This window comes from Leptidea sinapis, chromosome 37 (assembly GCF_905404315.1).
Source record: "Leptidea sinapis chromosome 37, ilLepSina1.1, whole genome shotgun sequence".
In the NCBI taxonomy this organism is placed as follows: domain Eukaryota; kingdom Metazoa; phylum Arthropoda; class Insecta; order Lepidoptera; family Pieridae; genus Leptidea; species Leptidea sinapis.
In genome coordinates, this window is record NC_066301.1 from 1,700,835 (window position 1) to 1,719,138 (window position 18,304).

The 18,304-nt window shown below is 33.6% G+C and overlaps 1 protein-coding gene across 2 annotated transcripts; it reads left to right on the forward strand.

The window, feature by feature from the left end:
- Positions 1 to 6,334: 6,334 nt before the first annotated feature.
- LOC126975690 (uncharacterized) lies at positions 6,335 to 16,528 on the forward strand. 2 transcript variants are annotated; one of them, XM_050823693.1, is made up of 7 exons: positions 6,335 to 6,393; positions 8,050 to 8,232; positions 10,601 to 10,754; positions 11,538 to 11,661; positions 14,090 to 14,224; positions 14,515 to 14,728; positions 15,566 to 16,528. In XM_050823693.1, the coding sequence occupies exons 2-7, from the start codon at positions 8,064 to 8,066 to the stop codon at positions 15,718 to 15,720; spliced, it is 951 nt and encodes a 316-aa protein (XP_050679650.1). In that variant the 5' UTR covers positions 6,335 to 6,393; positions 8,050 to 8,063; the 3' UTR covers positions 15,721 to 16,528. The 2 variants fall into 2 exon arrangements, with proteins under 2 accessions (XP_050679650.1, XP_050679648.1); XM_050823691.1 differs by lacking the exon at positions 6,335 to 6,393 and adding an exon at positions 6,396 to 6,526.
- Positions 16,529 to 18,304: the final 1,776 nt, after the last annotated feature.

Here is an 18,304-nt window from a genome sequence, read left to right on the forward strand (position 1 = left end):
CATATCAGTGTAGCTACAAGGCACACTCTGATCATTTATATTTAATATATTACAATATATATTACAATCAAGTGAAGCAAGCATATCAGTGTAGCTACAAGGCACACTCTGATCATTTATATTTAATATATTACAATATATATTACAATCAAGTGAAGCAAGCATATCAGTGTAGCTACAAGGCACACTCTGATCATTTATATTTAATATATTACAATATATATTACAATCAAGTGAAGCAAGCATATCAGTGTAGCTACAAGGCACACTCTGATCATTTATATTTAATATATTACAATATATATTACAATCAAGTGAAGCAAGCATATCAGTGTAGCTACAAGGCACACTCTGATCATTTATATTTAATATATTACAATATATATTACAATCAAGTGAAGCAAGCATATCAGTGTAGCTACAAGGCACACTCTGATCATTTATATTTAATATATTACAATATATATTACAATCAAGTGAAGCAAGCATATCAGTGTAGCTACAAGGCACACTCTGATCATTTATATTTAATATATTACAATATATATTACAATCAAGTGAAGCAAGCATATCAGTGTAGCTACAAGGCACACTCTGATCATTTATATTTAATATATTACAATATATATTACAATCAAGTGAAGCAAGCATATCAGTGTAGCTACAAGGCACACTCTGATCATTTATATTTAATATATTACAATATATATTACAATCAAGTGAAGCAAGCATATCAGTGTAGCTACAAGGCACACTCTGATCATTTATATTTAAAATATTGAAATTATTAACACAATCTATAAAAGCCTTCTCAAGTCCACTACGAAGAGAGAAGGTAGGTGAGATGCTGTAGTAGCTTTCATCAGCGGAGCTTTGGCTGCTTGAGGAATTCAAGAAGAAAAAATCAACTTCACTACTATCACTAGTATCTGCCATTACCAGCCACAATTTATCAAGATTAAAGAGTACAGAACAAATAAATAATAATTAATAAGTAGGTATGTTACAATAATACTTAGATTAATTATAACTAATGTTATGTATCTAAATCCAACGAAAAATATTTGTATATATATTGCGTTTTCAAGTTATATTAATGTGTTTAAAATTAATATAATATTAGTGGTTTTATTCAAAAAACTTTATCCTGTTAACGCCAGTCTCACATGAATTAATTGGAAAAAACAGAATTTATTAGCGCAAATTGTTACAACTAATCAAATTAACAATAACATAATAAAATTTATAACTTATGTTGCTATATAATGATATGCAATGTTACACCAAGAGTATTTTATCTAATAATAATAATATAAAGCGTGTAATGAAGATACTTACAGAACAGACTTACAAACATTGTCAATTTATGCATATGTTTTATGAATAGAAGTTATTAAATTGGATTAACTGATATATTATATTATATTATGAACCAAAGAATTAGAAACTATAAATAAAGTTTAAATGTAGTTTATTGTTCACCAGAAAGTAGTATAAAGTAAGTATTTAGTTAAACTCTGAACATAATATTTGATTTTTAGTTTATTAAATATATAGTTAATTAAATTTCTTGTAGGTAAATAGTGACACAAAAATGTAAACAATATTACTTAATATTATATTATGTTGACTAGGCACATATAATCAAGTAATGCTTACATATTGTACAACATTTATCATATACTGCTTTAAAGTACAAACTTATTTCAAGATTCACAGTTTCAGTTCTATCAAATAAGTGAAGTCTAAGTTAGAAATTAGTTATCAATATAACATCGAATAAATTGAGATTAGTATTATAAACAAGAGTCCAGTGTTTAATAATAACAAATAATTTGTTATAAAATGTTGCTAGCCTTATAAAGTAGACATACAAGTTAAGGAGTAGGGAGACATTAAACAAAATAGAATTATGTAGATGGAGATTAATACTTAGATTTAATAAATTCCTAGCCATACATACTGCAAATCATTATAGAAACACTAGATCAAGGAGTTTAATTCAAGTTTGGCCTGGTGTTACCTGCAGCCTCCTGCCTCTGATCAGCACCACACTCTCCAGCTCTCAATTGTTCGTGCGTTGTGTCGGTGGTAATAGCATTTAATTCAGCGATAGAATTCACACTGTGTTTCGATCCCTTTGAATCAAGTATGAAAATAGTGCCATTACTTGTCCAGGTTTTGTTCACCCCAAATTTTCGACGGGCAGTCATAAAAGTCTCATGTCTAGATTTGGTAAGAAACTCAGACAGAGTAATTCCAGACCCTTTTAGGGCAGTTATACTAAACCACATTGATTTTTAATCAAGGTTTAGTAAAAATTTAATTAAATCCACGTCTTTAAATTTTACAAGTATGGGCCGAGACTTATCACTTTTATTTTTACCAACACGGTGTGACCTAATAATGGAAGTCACATCCAGCTTGGGGGTTTTAAGATTTTGGGTTAGGTTCTTAACGACAGCTGCCGATGTGTCCTCTTTACTATGATCTGGTATTCCGTGCACCAGTAGCATTTTAAGTCTGAACCTCATCTCCGCTTGGTCAGAGATTTTTTGAAGTAATTCTACTTGCCTGTGAAGCGTCGACAGTGACGCAATTACAAATAACCGAAAAGCGTAAAAGTCCCCGGCTACGTCGTTGAATTTGAATTATTATTTGAAGCAGCTGCTGTGTTTATAATGTTTTGGAGGTTATTCTCGAACTGCTCGAATCTTGTGGCGAAAGCTATGGTCATATCGACCAACGATTTTTGAAGTGAATCAATAGACATTGATACAACTACTGCACCAGCACAAATAAATTTGAGAAACACGAAAGGAGTATAACTGGTCAGTTAACAGGATGTATAGCAATTATTTATAATATTATAATATTATAAATAATTGCTATACTTAAATATATAATAATATAATTAAATATTATCAATTACCATCAGCTGAACTTCCTGCTCGTCATGACCCTTATTGTCATAATGTTATAATAATAATAATGTTATTACTTGTATTTCTAGGATTTAATGTACGCTGGAATCATACCTACAACTGTAAAATTATGATAATAAAGAAATTACAAATCAACATCCAGATAGTGAGGATGATATGCTAACTTGTGGCATGTCGAGCGAAGGTGGAATTCGGTGGCAGGAATCAGGCGAAACAGATCTTCGTCTCTACGCAACGCTAAGTTATTCAGCTTTTCAGCTGCTCTGCGTTACACGCGGTCAAATGGATCGAGCTGATACTGGGGTGCGCCAGACCAGAGATGACAGCAATCTTTCATATGTGGCCGAACCTAGAATGGGGGCCGGCTTGAAGTATTGCCGTGCTCTATTGGATTTGAGGGGATCTGTGCAAGTACGTCGTCAATTGCCGCTTGAACGCAGCCCATGAGATGATCGGTTTCTGCGTTACCACTATCGGACCTGTAGACACACGCATAGATGCGGACGCGGTCCTCTAAATCTACGCGGAGCCAGAGAGTGGACAGGTCCCTACCCTCAAAATTGCCGAGACGGCGACAGCAGATATCCTCCCTAACGTAAACACATACCCCGGCATGAGGCAAAAAATTGTGCTGAATTTTGTACCCGGGGTACGTTAAATATGACGGCGTTTAAATTGTAGTGAATTCCCCTGATATTGCAAAAGTCCACGTTAAGTGTGGAGCGGGGTGCCGTGGTGATACTGCCTCGTTCGTCCTTAATCATGCGCGGTTCTGTGCCCTCCCCAGAATACGAAGGGCAGCCCGAGCTAGAGTGCCCCGGGAGGGATTCTCCAACTCTGGTAGAGCCGGTACCCTCCTGCGGTAAAATCTTTTTTAGTCCCGCTGTCATATTTGGGTGGAGGGGGGGGGGGGGGGGGGGGAATGGCCACCTGTCCTCGACACTAACCTATGCGAAACATAGCGGCACTAGGCCGCTACTTCGCGCCGGTATTCTGTACGAGTGTGGTAATTAAGCCGGACGAGTCTGGCCCGATTGTGCTGACATCAAAAGACGGCAGCGTGACTCTCCCACTTCCAAAAAGCCCTTAGTCGCCTCTTACAACACCCATGGGCCTGGGACTCCCCTATTCTTTTTACGCCCCGGGAAAAGTACAGGGAAAAGTACTTATGCACATATTTAAAAAAAAAATGGCTTTTTATACTGCCGATCCACGTCTTGGATACTTTTCATTCTGGTAAAACAATGTGTATTATAAAATTTACAAATCCCAGAAAAATGACGGGTTCCCGCGGGAAAGTAAAACACTACAAAAACATAGCCCAGCATAGAGTCATTCATATTAAATCAATAGTGTGTGATAGACGTCATTTTCACCTGGGGCAAAGTGTGAGAACGACAAGTCATTTAGGTTGGACATAATAAATAGGTACGTACGTACAGCCCTACCTTCTGGTTTTCCAACAAGTATTTACTAATATCATAAATACGAGAGTTTGTAAGAATGTATGGATCTCTGGATGTATGGACCTATAAAAATGTCAGCCCTACCTTCTGACTTTCCAAACAAGTATCTACTGATATTATAAATACGAGAGTTTGTAAGAATGTATGGATTTCCTTTCCTATGGCCGACTCTACGTGACTTGCCCACGCGTTTCTAAATCACAAAATCTATATGTATATCCTGACTGAAAAAAATTGTTGAATATCATTTAGGAGGACATAGGAATACATTGCAGTAGCTATCTATTACTTTTACATTACTATCAAGCATCATATACGTACAACCGCACCTATCTATCCTTACAAAATCTAGCGTTTATAATACCTATTGGTGAAGTCATAAAAATTCTTGGTACAAATTAACATACATTACACAATATAGTTGTTCAAACACTTATATTTGGAGAACGGCTGAACTGATTTTCGTGATTTTTAATCTGTTGGATTTGCCTCTGTCCCGAGTAGCAGAATAATATAAAATCATTGAAAATTTTACCAAAAACAGAAAATACCATCTTTCATATAAAAATCATTATCACAATTTTCCGAAGGGTTATCATCTATTTATGCAAGAGGACGACTAAAGATCGTATGGGCCACCTGGTGTTAAGTGATCATCGCAGCCCATATTCTCTTGCAACATCAGAGGAATCACAAGAGCATTGCCGCCGTTTATCTCTGGATCTACTGAACTGATTTTGAAAATTTTGTTAGCAATAGAAAGCCAAATTTTTGTGAGTGTCATATATATGCTATATATTAACCCAAAAAGACTTTTTTATTGTAGTTGTATTTGTAAAATTTGTCAGAGAAAAATCGTTGAACACTTAAAGTAAATTATAATATGGCAAAACAACGTTTGCCGGGTCAGCTAGTATATAAATTATTTTTAAATGTTTTAATAAAAAATGGCTCTGTTGAAAATCCTACAATTCCACAGCTGAATATCTAAGTGATCGGACAGCCTGGGAGTAGATGATGTATATCTATTGCAATAACGATGACAGTACAACATTGTATATTTTATTCAAATTAGCGCAAAAAAATAATGCTGGCAGAGTTTCTTGCGCCGCTTTTTCTCTCTCAGAACAGTTAGAAATGGCATCAAAAAGAATTCTATAGGAATAAATTTTTAGAAAATAAATGACTTTTATTTATGAATCCAATCTATAATTCATACAGTTTGGAAACATTGGATTAGTTGTAGTTCCTACGAAAGAAAAATCTAAACTTATATCTTATAGATAAAATAAATCCTTAGTACGGCGTAATAAGTTAAATTTGAAATTTCCAAACGTGTCTTAAATCACTTTGGCGTGTTTTTCCTCTGGAAGAGGCATCCGCAGGAGATTTTGACTCAGCAAACAACATTTTGGATAATTATTATGGACTTTCGCAAAATCACGCCTAAATCAATATGTTTCAAATAATAATCAAACAACATACTTTCGGTAATGTTAACGATAACACTTTACATTTTCAAAATATGTATAGTATATTTTAAACAATAAGAAGGATATACCTTAACTTGCCGCTAAGTTACCCGCCTGCTTGTCTTGTTGCCCCCTTAAACGTGGTATTTTGATGTTTCCAATGGTATATATTTGATACTTCAATATCACCACTAGAAGTAGACCTGTGACAGCACATTTTGAAGGTTCTAAAGTAATAAATATTTTATTAGCGATATTTTAATATTATTATGATAGATAATGATGATTTGCTCAGCTCCAAAATGACGTATGTAATATGAAGATCCTAAAAAGTAATGGTTTTATAGTAACTGTTAATTACACTTCCATAACAAAATTTTAATATATTATTAAAATTGTTATCTTATAATTTAAAGTTTTTTGCTGTTAATATTTTACAGTACGTATTTGAATTTAGTGGAGGAATGTCGTATTAAATTGTTAGTTTGTCTGAGGAAATCCTAATGATAAGTAAGTTCTGATCTGTGTGCTTCTTGATTTTGAAATGTAATACATTTATATAGTTCAACCCATGCACTAATGGCGGTCGAAAACTAAGGAATGGGATAAAAGAGGTGTCACCATGGATTAAACAATAAAAAGGGTGTGTTCGATATCAATAATAAATCGTTCTTTTAGATTTGAGATAAATTAAAATATAAAATAATACTGTAGAAATTAAAAACATCTAAGTTTCTAAATATTTTATTGTTATTTATTTGTTTATACCCTCTAATCCCTCTCTCTACCTTATTTGAATTGGCTTGGCTTCTAGATTGCAACATTTTATATTTTATTAAAATTTTATAATAATTTTAACATTAATCACAGTTTAATTTACCAAAGTAATAATAAATATGAATATGAAACAAAAAATAGCTTGTATTTCGTATAATTAGAACTGGTTTGATGAGGCCGTTCCTTCTGTGGAAATTTTTTAATTAGATTTTGATCATATTAATATCAGGTTAGTAGTTATTCTGTTCTTTACTTATTAATAAATATCATTATATTGTATAATAATTGTGATAATAGGTATAAAGCTAAAATTACTCTGCTAAATGATGCACTGACTGATCGTTATTTGTGTTGTACTCTAAAAAAGTGAATGATAAATTTACGAATAACTCAATATCGCGCCAACCGATTTCGATGATTCTTTTTTAATTGGAAAGGATATACTTCAAAGATAGTTTTGTGAGATTTTGGTTAGGTTCTGATTACGGAATCCATGACAAAGTAACGGAACTCTTCAATTCTTAGGAGAAAATTAACGAGTCGAGTTACGCAGGCCCAACACGGCTAAGCCTGCATACGTTGCCACCCCGTACCCCGACGTAGTGCTGATCGAGCACCCATTGTCTTATAGATTTCTTTAGTTTAATTGTAATATTGTTTAATCAGTCTTGTTCCAATTTGCCTGTGAGTAACATTAAGTATTGTTAAATAAAGTGCTTTTTATAAAACTTAATTCCCGACGCCCGATACATAACTCTCGGCCGAATATATTTTATGCTATCCGGATATTTAAGTCATTTACCATCAAATAGTTATGGTCAAGTAATTGTCGTAGTCGGATATGATGATCAATGGGACTTCATTGAAGCATTGAAAAATTTAGTATATCTACACATATTTAGACAAATTGTTAGTTAGTGTACTTCAAATTCACAAAAAATCGTAAAATAAAAAAAAAAATTAACAAAAAAACAACCGACCTCAAAAACACTATTCCAAAACAATAGATTTTATGTGCACTAAAAGGTATAAAAATAATTGCGTATTTTTATACAATCTAATTAATTAATCTAATTCTAGTTACGATTATTGTAATTTTTGGAGTCGGTGTCATCCAAGATAGGTTTGTTACTACATACATAGTTATAGGTGAGATGTGCTTGAGTCGTGAGGAGGCGAGAGGCGAGAGCGGGTCGCGGCGCAATGACATTTTTTTTGTATTCAGATTAAATCCAAGTGTACATCGATGCTTTATAAGGTCGGCCACGCTCTCGTGATTCCTCTGGTGATACAAGAGAGAGGTGACTTGCATGTAAGCTCGTTTGTCCTACTCCTGCATAAAAAAATATAATATTATATAAACTAATAAATAACTTGGAATTGCTGCAGATACATAACAAAACATGGAAACATTACCTGAACATCCATTGATCGAGATAACGTCTGAGGATATAAGAGAAACTCGTGATTGTTACGGATTGAACGATGTCAAGAGGATAAATGAAAGTCTGGACTTTATTCAAGAGTGGGCTCAGAAACAGGAACATCTAAAGGAAGCTCTCCAATACATAAGTGAGTTATTATATTTTTAAGTCTTTTTGGTGATATGTAGAAGTGATGAAAAATATTAGCGCAAAAATATAGCGCAAAAAAAAAGAATGCTGGGAGAGTTTCTTGCGCCGCTTCTTCTCTCTCAGAGCGCCATTTGTTTCCGAAGCGGTAGTAGTATCTAGTAGTATAAGAAATGACATCAAAAAGAATTCTAAAGGAATCAATTTTGAGAAAATAAATGCCTTTTATGCCTTTTTATGCCTTTTATTTTCATTTTATATTGCATACACACTTTTACACATATTATTTATGCTCTAAACTAGGCATAGACTGTACTATGAGTGCAAGATAAGGACGATATAATATTATTACGATATATATACACATTTGTCACTCGGAAACTAACATCAATATTCATCATATTATTATATTTGTTTGCATCTACTGGTATTCGAATCGTATTGTAATCGTATTCGTATCCCGGGACCAGTAGCTCAGTGGCAATGTCACTAACCATTGGGCTGTTTAGGACTTTGACTCCAAAACTATCAAATGGTTTTAAATTAGTGATTCATATATTTTGTTTAACCATTATTCAAAACAACAATTATATTTTATTTCATGAAAAAATGTGATTGATCACGGAGTCGCATTTAAAAATAATTTAAACATAATATTGTCGATTTGTACAATTTATTTTGACACCTACGATAGTGGCATTATTTATAGTTTTTCTAACATTTAGAGACTTTTTAACATAAATAATATATGAAATACCGTTTCATTTAGGATGTTGCTGCTGCACTATGGTTTTCAGGTAAAATCAAAGTTTCATTCGTATCGTATCGTATTCGTATAACCTTTAAATCAAATAAATCAATTTATTATTCATTCATTGTTAGTCAAAAAATTCATTTTAAGTATCGGATGTAAGCTGTGCTTTATCTATATAGTTAAATTTATTTCTAAATAAACGTAAAAATTAATGTGATTATAAAATTTATTTATTTATAAATAAATTTAACTAAAACATTTAAAAATCATTACCACCCCAGTTACACTACTATTCCAGAGATCCTTGAGTGAAGGCTTTATGCCATCTTCTTGGAAAGCAGCTTTTCTATCTTCTATCGACAAAAAAGGCCTCAAGTATAGAGTAGAAAACTTATGACCGTTCTTCAAATCATGCTCGCTAGCTAAAGTACTAGAACGCGTTCCAAGAAACATGGTTTTCTGTGAGGCAGATCACCCACCACTACTGTCATAATTTTTACCCATTACTTAACAGAAGCTATGGATAGTGGTCATCAAACGGATGCCATATTACAGCAAAGCATTTAATCGTATAGACCATAACATGGTACTCAACACGTTACTCGGTCTTGGTATTAGAGGTGACCTGTATAGATGGTTCTCCTTATTTGTTAGCAATAGAACCCAAGCTATTGTTTGGAATGGGTCATCACCTCCTCTTGGGTCACTCCATCGGGTGTTCCACAAGGCTCACTTTTTGGTCCTTTGTTAGTCGTATGTCATTAGTGATATAGGTGCAAATTAATATTAATATTTACATTTAACTCTGTGTTATTCTGTCAGCACCCCTAATATAAATAAATAATCATATCTTCCTATTTACCACTGCTCAGACTTAGCTAAATTAGATGAAATAGTTGCTTAAGATTACAAAGTTTACAATGAATGTAATGATTTTACGATTCATTGACATTTATATATATAATATTTTAAGGGACAGTAAAATAACAACATAATGCAATTTATACAAAAAAAAACATCTTGGTTGTTGCTTCTCAATATATTCTTGATAATATTGTTATGTATGTTCATAGGCACATTAGTGAATTTGCTAGAAACTGTCATAACCATAATGTTAACACCAGGCTTAACTCAACTTGACTACTCGTCAAGTTGAGTTAGTAAGTCTATTGTGGGGCGATGTATATGCTTTTACAACAAGATCCCAGAATAAGTTCAAAGAAAAGTATTACGTTATTCAAAAGAATTGTTAAAAAACGTTTGTGTGGTAAAGGTTACTATAACATAAATGACTTTCTTAATGATACCACAGATTGGGAATGGAGTGACCGCCCTCAGGCTATTAAATAATAAGTTTAATTGTACAAAATTACTTTGTAAACATATTTTTTCGATGAAAAAAAAAAGCCCGCTGAATTTCTTGCGCCCATTTTTCTCAGGTCTGAGGCATTCATTTTGGAATGGATGGTAGTTTTTGACTTTCAATAAGTGATGTCACTTCCTATTTTGAATAAAAATATTTGGATTTGAATTTGATACATTTATAATTTAACATCTTTTAATCCTTTAAAAATAATAAGGGTATAAAATAATATGATAAAAAATATTGTTCCAGATCGCGGTATCCTAGAAAGATTACTTTTATTATCAAGAGGTTCTGTTGAAGCAACAAAAAGCAAATTAGATAAGTTTCTTACGTATAGGAGTATGATGCCGGAACTATGTTTAAATCGGAATGCAGACGAATTTCAAATATTTTCTAAGTGGGGGTAAGTAAGACTCATTGGATAAGATTTAATAAATATAAGTTTAATGGAGTAAAATTTTCATTAAATTTTGAATTATGAAAATTATTCATAAAAATGTTAAATTGTACCGAGCGAAATTGTATTTGGTAATTATAAATTTTGAAAAAAATATATAATAAGTACCAATTGAAAAAACATAAAAACTGTGATGCAAATAAATTGTGATGAAAACGCATTACTTTAGAATATCCAAGACATTTATTTATTCCTAAGCGGAAAAACTGAGAGAAAGTCATTTAGGTCATGTAACAAATTAGAATATCATTCCACCATCTGATTGTGTGGCGGTCCTCCACAGTGCGGTTTTCAAGGAACTATTTGTAACTATTTGGAAGGAAATATTTGTCTTCTAAATACTCTCAAACCATAACTAACACAACTATATTCAACATATTTTGTAATACACGCATTGTTTTTTTTAAATAAAATATAATATTGAGATATTGTCTTTTTTATTTACTTTATAAGGACCAATAAACAGTAACTAACTTATAAAATATATAAATCTTAATTATTTGTAAAACCAACTACATTAGCCACAGATGAAATAATACAAGAGAAATAACCATGTTCATTTATATAAAACAATAATATTTTTGTGTTTTGTAATTATTAAGTAAGAAAGTATTATGCAGCTTATAATAATAATAAGTGACAATAATAAAATTTGATAAAAATCTAGTATTGTATTTAATTCTGTACGGGAGCGTGTAATTTAATTAAGTGTAATTATTATTATTGTAGGGCGTTCCTGCCTCTTCCTAAAAAATGTGCCATCGACCACACTAGAGTGTTGGTGACGCAGTTGCTTCCACCAGAACAACAAGACGATTTTAACCTGTTGACATATTTTCGCTACGCATTTTTGGTATGATAGTCATTTTTTATGCAGTTATATTATATAACTATTGAAAATATCATTGTTTTCGATACTTTTATTTCTATTAACGATATATTTACCAAGATTCGAGTATTTTTGAGTTTCATAATAATTCTATATCAAACGATATCACTAGGTGGAAGTTTACATGTGATATCGAGAGGTTCAAAAATTTTCGAATTGTTGTAAGCCTTTATTATTGCTGAACGAAGGCCTCCCGTAAATATCACCATGATGATCGGTCCTGCGCTGCCCTCATCCAACGTGTTCAGGCGATCTTCAGCAGATCGTCGGTCCATCTTGTTTTGGGCCAACCGATTCCGCGTCTTCCGGTACGTGGTCGCCATTCGAGGACTTTACTGCCCCAACGGCCATCCGTCCGTCGAGCTATGTGCCCTGCCCACTGCCACTTCAGTTTAGCAACTAACTGAGCTATGTCGGTGACTGTGGTTCTCCTACGGATCTCCTCATTTCTGATTCGATCTCGCAGGGAATCTCCGAGCATAGCCATCTGAGCGGCAATGAGCTTCCACATAAGGCCCATAGTTGGAGACCACGTTAACGTTCCATAGTTCAACACTTGCAGCACACTTTGGTTGAAAACCTCCGTCTACTTACACTGTGGTATTTTGGACGAGAAGATTTTACGGAGCTTCCTGAAGCTGCCCATCCGAGTTGGATTCGACTAGTGACCTCTTCCCCGAAATTGGACCTGCCCCAACTGGATTGTTGTGTCCAAGGTAGACGTAATCGCCAATAATTTCGAGAGAACAGTCCCCAACTTTTACTGGAGTATGTGCGACATGGGCATTAGACATGATCTTCGTCTTTTCCGTTCATTTTGAGACCTACTCCTTGGAAAACTGTATTGAGGTCATCGAGCATATAGCTTAAGTCTTCCATGGTCTCTGTCATGATTACAATATCGTCTGCGAATCTAAGGTGAGTGATGTATTCGCCATTGATATTGATGCCCAGCCCGTTCCTATGCAGAAGCTTAAAGACATCTTACAATGCAGTGGTGAGGAGCTTTGGTGATATGACATCGCTTTGTAGACAACGGAGTTAGAACTCCCCGCTGCTGTCGGATAGGCTTCGAGAACTGATCCTGGAGACGGATTGATATGGAGGCGTTTGCATACAAACACTTCAATGCTTCGATAATCAATGTGGCACCTCAGAAGAGACTGAAGCGGCGTCCAGATCTCGATAGAATCAAAGGCTTTCTCTTTGTATTTTTCTCAGATTACGAAAGATCGGTAATTTTTTTTTTCGTGTCTGTTAGTTTTACTAACAGAAAATCATCCGAGTGATCAATAGTTATTTTTAAAAGTTCATTGTCAGGACAAGCTCCATATACTCCGAAAATTAATTGAAAGTGAATAATACAAGTATTTATGGAAGTACATGTTACGATAAAATGCATATTTTAAAACACTGAGGTTATACTTTACTAATCCACCTTATACATAGTTACTTACTTCTACGGCAAGAAAGACTTTGTCGGGTTTCTCGTTAAGAAAAGTCTCCAAATTTTTAACTGAGAACTCTTTGGATTTTTTAAGTTTAAATCCATCAGACATCCTCTTCAGATACGCTATTAATTTCGAATATGTGTGCAGTTTTACGTCGTTATTAGAACTGACTGTTGATTTTAGCATTGAGTGGGTACTCCATTGAGTAGATTCATTGCGTCTCTTGCATTACTCCATTCAATAAAATTACCATAGGCTTTCATATATTTCTCCCGGGATTTTGCGGATAATAGATTATCCATCACATTTCTTGCGACACATCTAATACTTTCAAGAGTTAATTCTATACTTTCATTGTCACTTGAAGCACTTAGTTTTCAAAACAAATCCATGAATTTTTAACAATCCGTGAAAATTGACGAAAAGTGGGGCTGTAGTTCGCGCGTTTTTAATTTGATTTCTTTTCTTTTAATTCAGCCGGCGCGGAGGCGCGACTTTGGGCCGTCGTACCAGCCAGTCTTTATTCAAACATTATTTGCATTCAATTTCTTTAGCGCTGAACACCAAGATGTTCCAAATTCAAAAAAGTGCGTGGCAAAGATAATTACGGCGCACTTATAAAGAGGATTAAAAACTCATTACTGCCCGCTAAGAGTTACTTATTGAAAATACTACCTTTCGATGCAATTAAGGGCGATCCAAGTCATCCTTTTCGAATAGATGGGATGAAAAATACTTTTCACTTTCGCTTAACCTAATACTAACAAAGTTTTTGTATTTTAACTTCATTTATAAAATAGTGTTTGTGTCATTGAATTTAATGACGAATAAAGGACTACTCCGACACATTAATTGAGAATTAATTATATAGAAATAAATAACAGAGTACGACGTCAATATTATAAGAGGAACTAAATGCCAATTATTATCTGTAATTTCAGTTAGGAGAAATCAAGCTCCATTACGACTATTGGGACTCCGAGAGATATATTGTGGATTTAACACACATGAACCTCGGGTATCTTACGAAGTTGATCAATCCAATCGTTATTAAAAAAGCAGAACTATTAAGTACAGTGAGTAATATTTTTTCATCGTAAGACCACTAACCTATGACACTTATTAAAAAGATAATAATCGTGATATAACTTCACAGTAACAATGTAATTTTAAATGTAAGTATGACTAAAAGTGATTCAAGTCATCCCATTGTTTGTACAATTATTAGTAGTATTATTGTTAATACGCTCTTGATGATGACCAGCTCTAGAGATTTTCTCCAGTGCAGCTTTAATAATACTTTACATTATAACCTTTATTATATTACCTTTAAAATATATAAAATAAAGTCATATTTTGATTTCAGGAAGCTTTTGGAACAAAAATAAAAGGAATTCACTTAATAAATGCGCCAAACTTTGTGGATAAATTTGTTCTTATTTTAAAACAAGCGCTCAAACCAAAAGTTGCGGGCAGAATATACATCCATGATTCATACGAGGACCTTCAAAAGCACATACCAAAAGAGATATTGCCTGAAGATTTCGGTGGAAATGGTCCCCGTATTGCAAAGTTAGCAGGTACTTAAAAATACAATCGATACATGCATCGGGTAGTATAATGCTTATAGCAATAAATATATTACATTAAATGTTAGCGGTACAGAAATCAATGAAAACCTTGTAATCACTAAATGAACTGGTTACCCACCCCCCTTTAGCTAATATTATATTCATGTTTGTCTTCCAACCTAATGAAACTAAGTAGAATTATACCACTATATAAATCAGGGGCCACCGTAGATGCCAAATACCAACCTATAGCAATTCTGGCAGTGTTTAATAAAATATTTGAACTAATATTAAATCAATTGCAATCGGATATTAAACACATACGTTACTCCAAGTCAGCTGTGTGTGAACTCATAACAGACTGTTTAGACCACTACATCCGCTTCGAGCACCAAAAGTTTTTGTAAAAGAAAAACATATTTCTCTTAAGACTGTTACGTGAAGCGATTGAAATTAAAAATCACCCAAATTTAGATAGAGAAGGCGAGCTAAAATTATCTAAAACCTGGGATCCAATAATGTTTAAATTAAAACCCAAAAGTACACATACATACATTTGGAAAAATATTTGAATAGTTATGACGATGACCATAAAAACCGAGTGCGCGATATTATGGTGCGGTCTGGTAGTGAGCAAATGGGATGGGCGCGCAGATGGTTAAACGACTGCGGGTGGGGGGAGTTATCAATTTTAAATGCCTGAAGTTCCCATTAAAAGTTGCATTTTCAATGACTATCAACAAATCGCAAAACCTTAAAGATAGCAGGCATACATTTGGGTACGCTATATTTTACCCACGGCCAGATCTACGCGGCTTGCTCACCTCATACATTGAGTTGTTTCAGGAATGTGGATGGAATTTATAAAAACCGAAGAGGCATACCAAATTATGAAAAATACTGAAAAGTGGGTTGCAGATGAGAGCAAAAGAAGTTCATCTAAATTTAACGAAGAATACTTAGGAATGCCGGGGTCGTTTAGGAAGTTAGATGTAGACTAATAAGATTTATATAAGCTCATTAACAATTTTAAGGGTATTCCGTTTTCAAAACTACTTACTTCACTAACATGGGAAAAGTGATTAATTCTACTCATAGCATTCATTCTTATGTTATTCTCCTTGGTGGTGACCCCTTATACACATAAAGATAATAAAAAGATAATTTCAAAAAATACCAACTAGTGCAAACCAGGGAATTTAAAATGAACTGTAATTATAAAGGGGCTACTTAGGTGAACAGAACAGGAATCACTGGAATAAAGGGAAAAGCCGGTACTCACCTCTTCTGCAATATTCTGGGTTCTTTTATATTCGACTAAGTGTGCTGGCAAACCACAATAATATAAATTGGCCGGACACATAACGAAGAAATCACTACGATCTCAAGGCGGCAAATCAACAGGAATAATAGGATTTCCTGGATTTATAATTAAATGTTCCGGTGCCCAACCTTCGCGTGCGGTTACTTGACGGAATGTGTGTTACGCCATACGTCCATAGATGTTGCGGCTCGCGGTTTATTCTTAACTTGTACCGACTAATTTGCTAGGATAAAGGTGTAAGGGGTTAAGGAAAAGGTTGTGTGTTATTTGGACAACTGGCGTCACCACCGACTTTAAACATGCATATTATACTTTAAAAGAAGGTCATTAAAATATAAAAATTACGTCATTCACTATTTATATCAAATACCATTGTAGTGTTAATATGGCATATTATATTTATTAGTCTCAGTTGGTAATTACCACCAATATCAAGATAATAAACCTCTACAGTGAGGAAATTTAATTTCTGATTTTAAATTACACATAGTAGTTTTATTTATACTATTGTCTTCAAAACTTAACTTAATGCTATATGTTATGATTTGACATTTGATTTTAATGGAGTATTTTTTTATTTTTCAATTACAGAACAACTACTTATTATTGCGATTGATAAATAATAATCGAGTTCACACAATTATGTAAATATTTGTACATACGACTACACTACATGTAGCGTAAAAAAGTTATGTACCAGATATTAGTAGTAGTTGTTAGTAGGATATAGCAAGCTGAGGGTAAGAAGGGAACTGGCACTGTGCACGAGAACTAGATCTGTTCGAAGCAGGGGGAAGGTGCGAGTGTCGGCCGCCGGTGCTGATGGTGCCGACTGCACCAACGTGAGCCAGGCAGCGATGACGATGATGATGATTTTCGTACAATTAACGACATAGCCTCACACACGAATCTGTTCTGTTCACGAGAGTATCATTATTGACGACCTGTATAGCCGAGTGGTTAGCGTTCCTACCTACTAAGCTAGAGGTCCCGGGTTCGAATCCCGGTAGGTGCAAGCATTTATATGATGAATATAGATGTTTGTTTCCGAGTCATAGATGTTTAAATGTATTTATGTATGTTTATATGAATTTATGTATGTTTAAGTATATTGTATTAAATATATCATTGTCTTGTAACCCATAACACAGGCTATATATGCTTAACTTGGGGCAAGATAATTTGTGTAAAAAGTGCGTCAATATTATATTCTATATATATTATTATATTATTATTTACAACATATTATTATAAAATTTAAGGTTTTTATATGTATGTTAATTATTATATACTGTTTAATATGTACCTCTATCGCAATTGAATGTTCTGTAATAAGTGTTTTTTTATAAAATAAATAAAATGTTATAGTAATTGCAATATACTTTCTGAATACAAAATGCAATTTATTTCAATTTGATATGAAAATAACTAAGTTTGTTTCCCTAAAAGTTCCCTCAAGTCCTCGTAGAATTCATTATCAGATTTGATTTTTTGATATTGAGCCTAATCTGAGACCTTTAAAACAAAAATGATATTAAAACTTAAACTCTTCAAATCGGATTTAAAATGAGGTATCAAACATACAAATTAACAGATGATTCTTCTCTCAGCTTCCGAACCGATTCTTCTCAGCCTTCTCTTTCCAACCCCGAATTCAAAATAGCTTGTGAAGCAGCGTGAAGCTTGTTCTCAATTCAACTGTAATTAATTTTGTATATTTGCGAACTCATTTTAAATTAGGTTCAATAGTTTTACATCATTTATATGTCAATATGTCCATATCATCATCACCATCATCATCAGTCCAAAGACGTCTACAGCTGGACAAAGGCCTCTCCTAAAGATGTATTATATATGTCCATAATATATGGACTATTTATTCTAATTCTATTGTTATTCTGAGTCATTAATCTTAATAAGTATATTTTCATAATGGTTTATTATGAGTCGTTATTTTGTCAGTTATTTATTATTAGGGGGTTCAAGTATGAATTGCCGATTTGTACTTAAAAATTGAAATAAGTTTTTTTGTATTTTAACATATTTATTAAATCAAAATATTTACATTTCTGCTATCTAATAGGAAAGTCATTTATGCCCGTGCGATAGAACCGTGGTTTCGACAAACTGTGTGAAAGCATTATGTACTGCCTCCTGGGAAGAAAACTTTTTATCACGTCAAAAATTGTCCAAATCACGAAAAAAATTGGTAGTCCATTGGAGCAAGGTCTGGCGAATACGGAGGGTGCCGAATGGTTTCT

Coding starts and splice junctions, on each gene's coding strand:
- LOC126975690 (XM_050823693.1), top strand. CDS start 8,064: ATGGAAACATTACCTGAACATCCATTGATCGAGATAACGTCTGAGGAT. Junction 8,233..10,600: donor GGAAGCTCTCCAATACATAA/GTGAGTTATTAT, acceptor ATATTGTTCCAG/ATCGCGGTATCCTAGAAAGA. Junction 10,755..11,537: donor CAAATATTTTCTAAGTGGGG/GTAAGTAAGACT, acceptor TTATTATTGTAG/GGCGTTCCTGCCTCTTCCTA.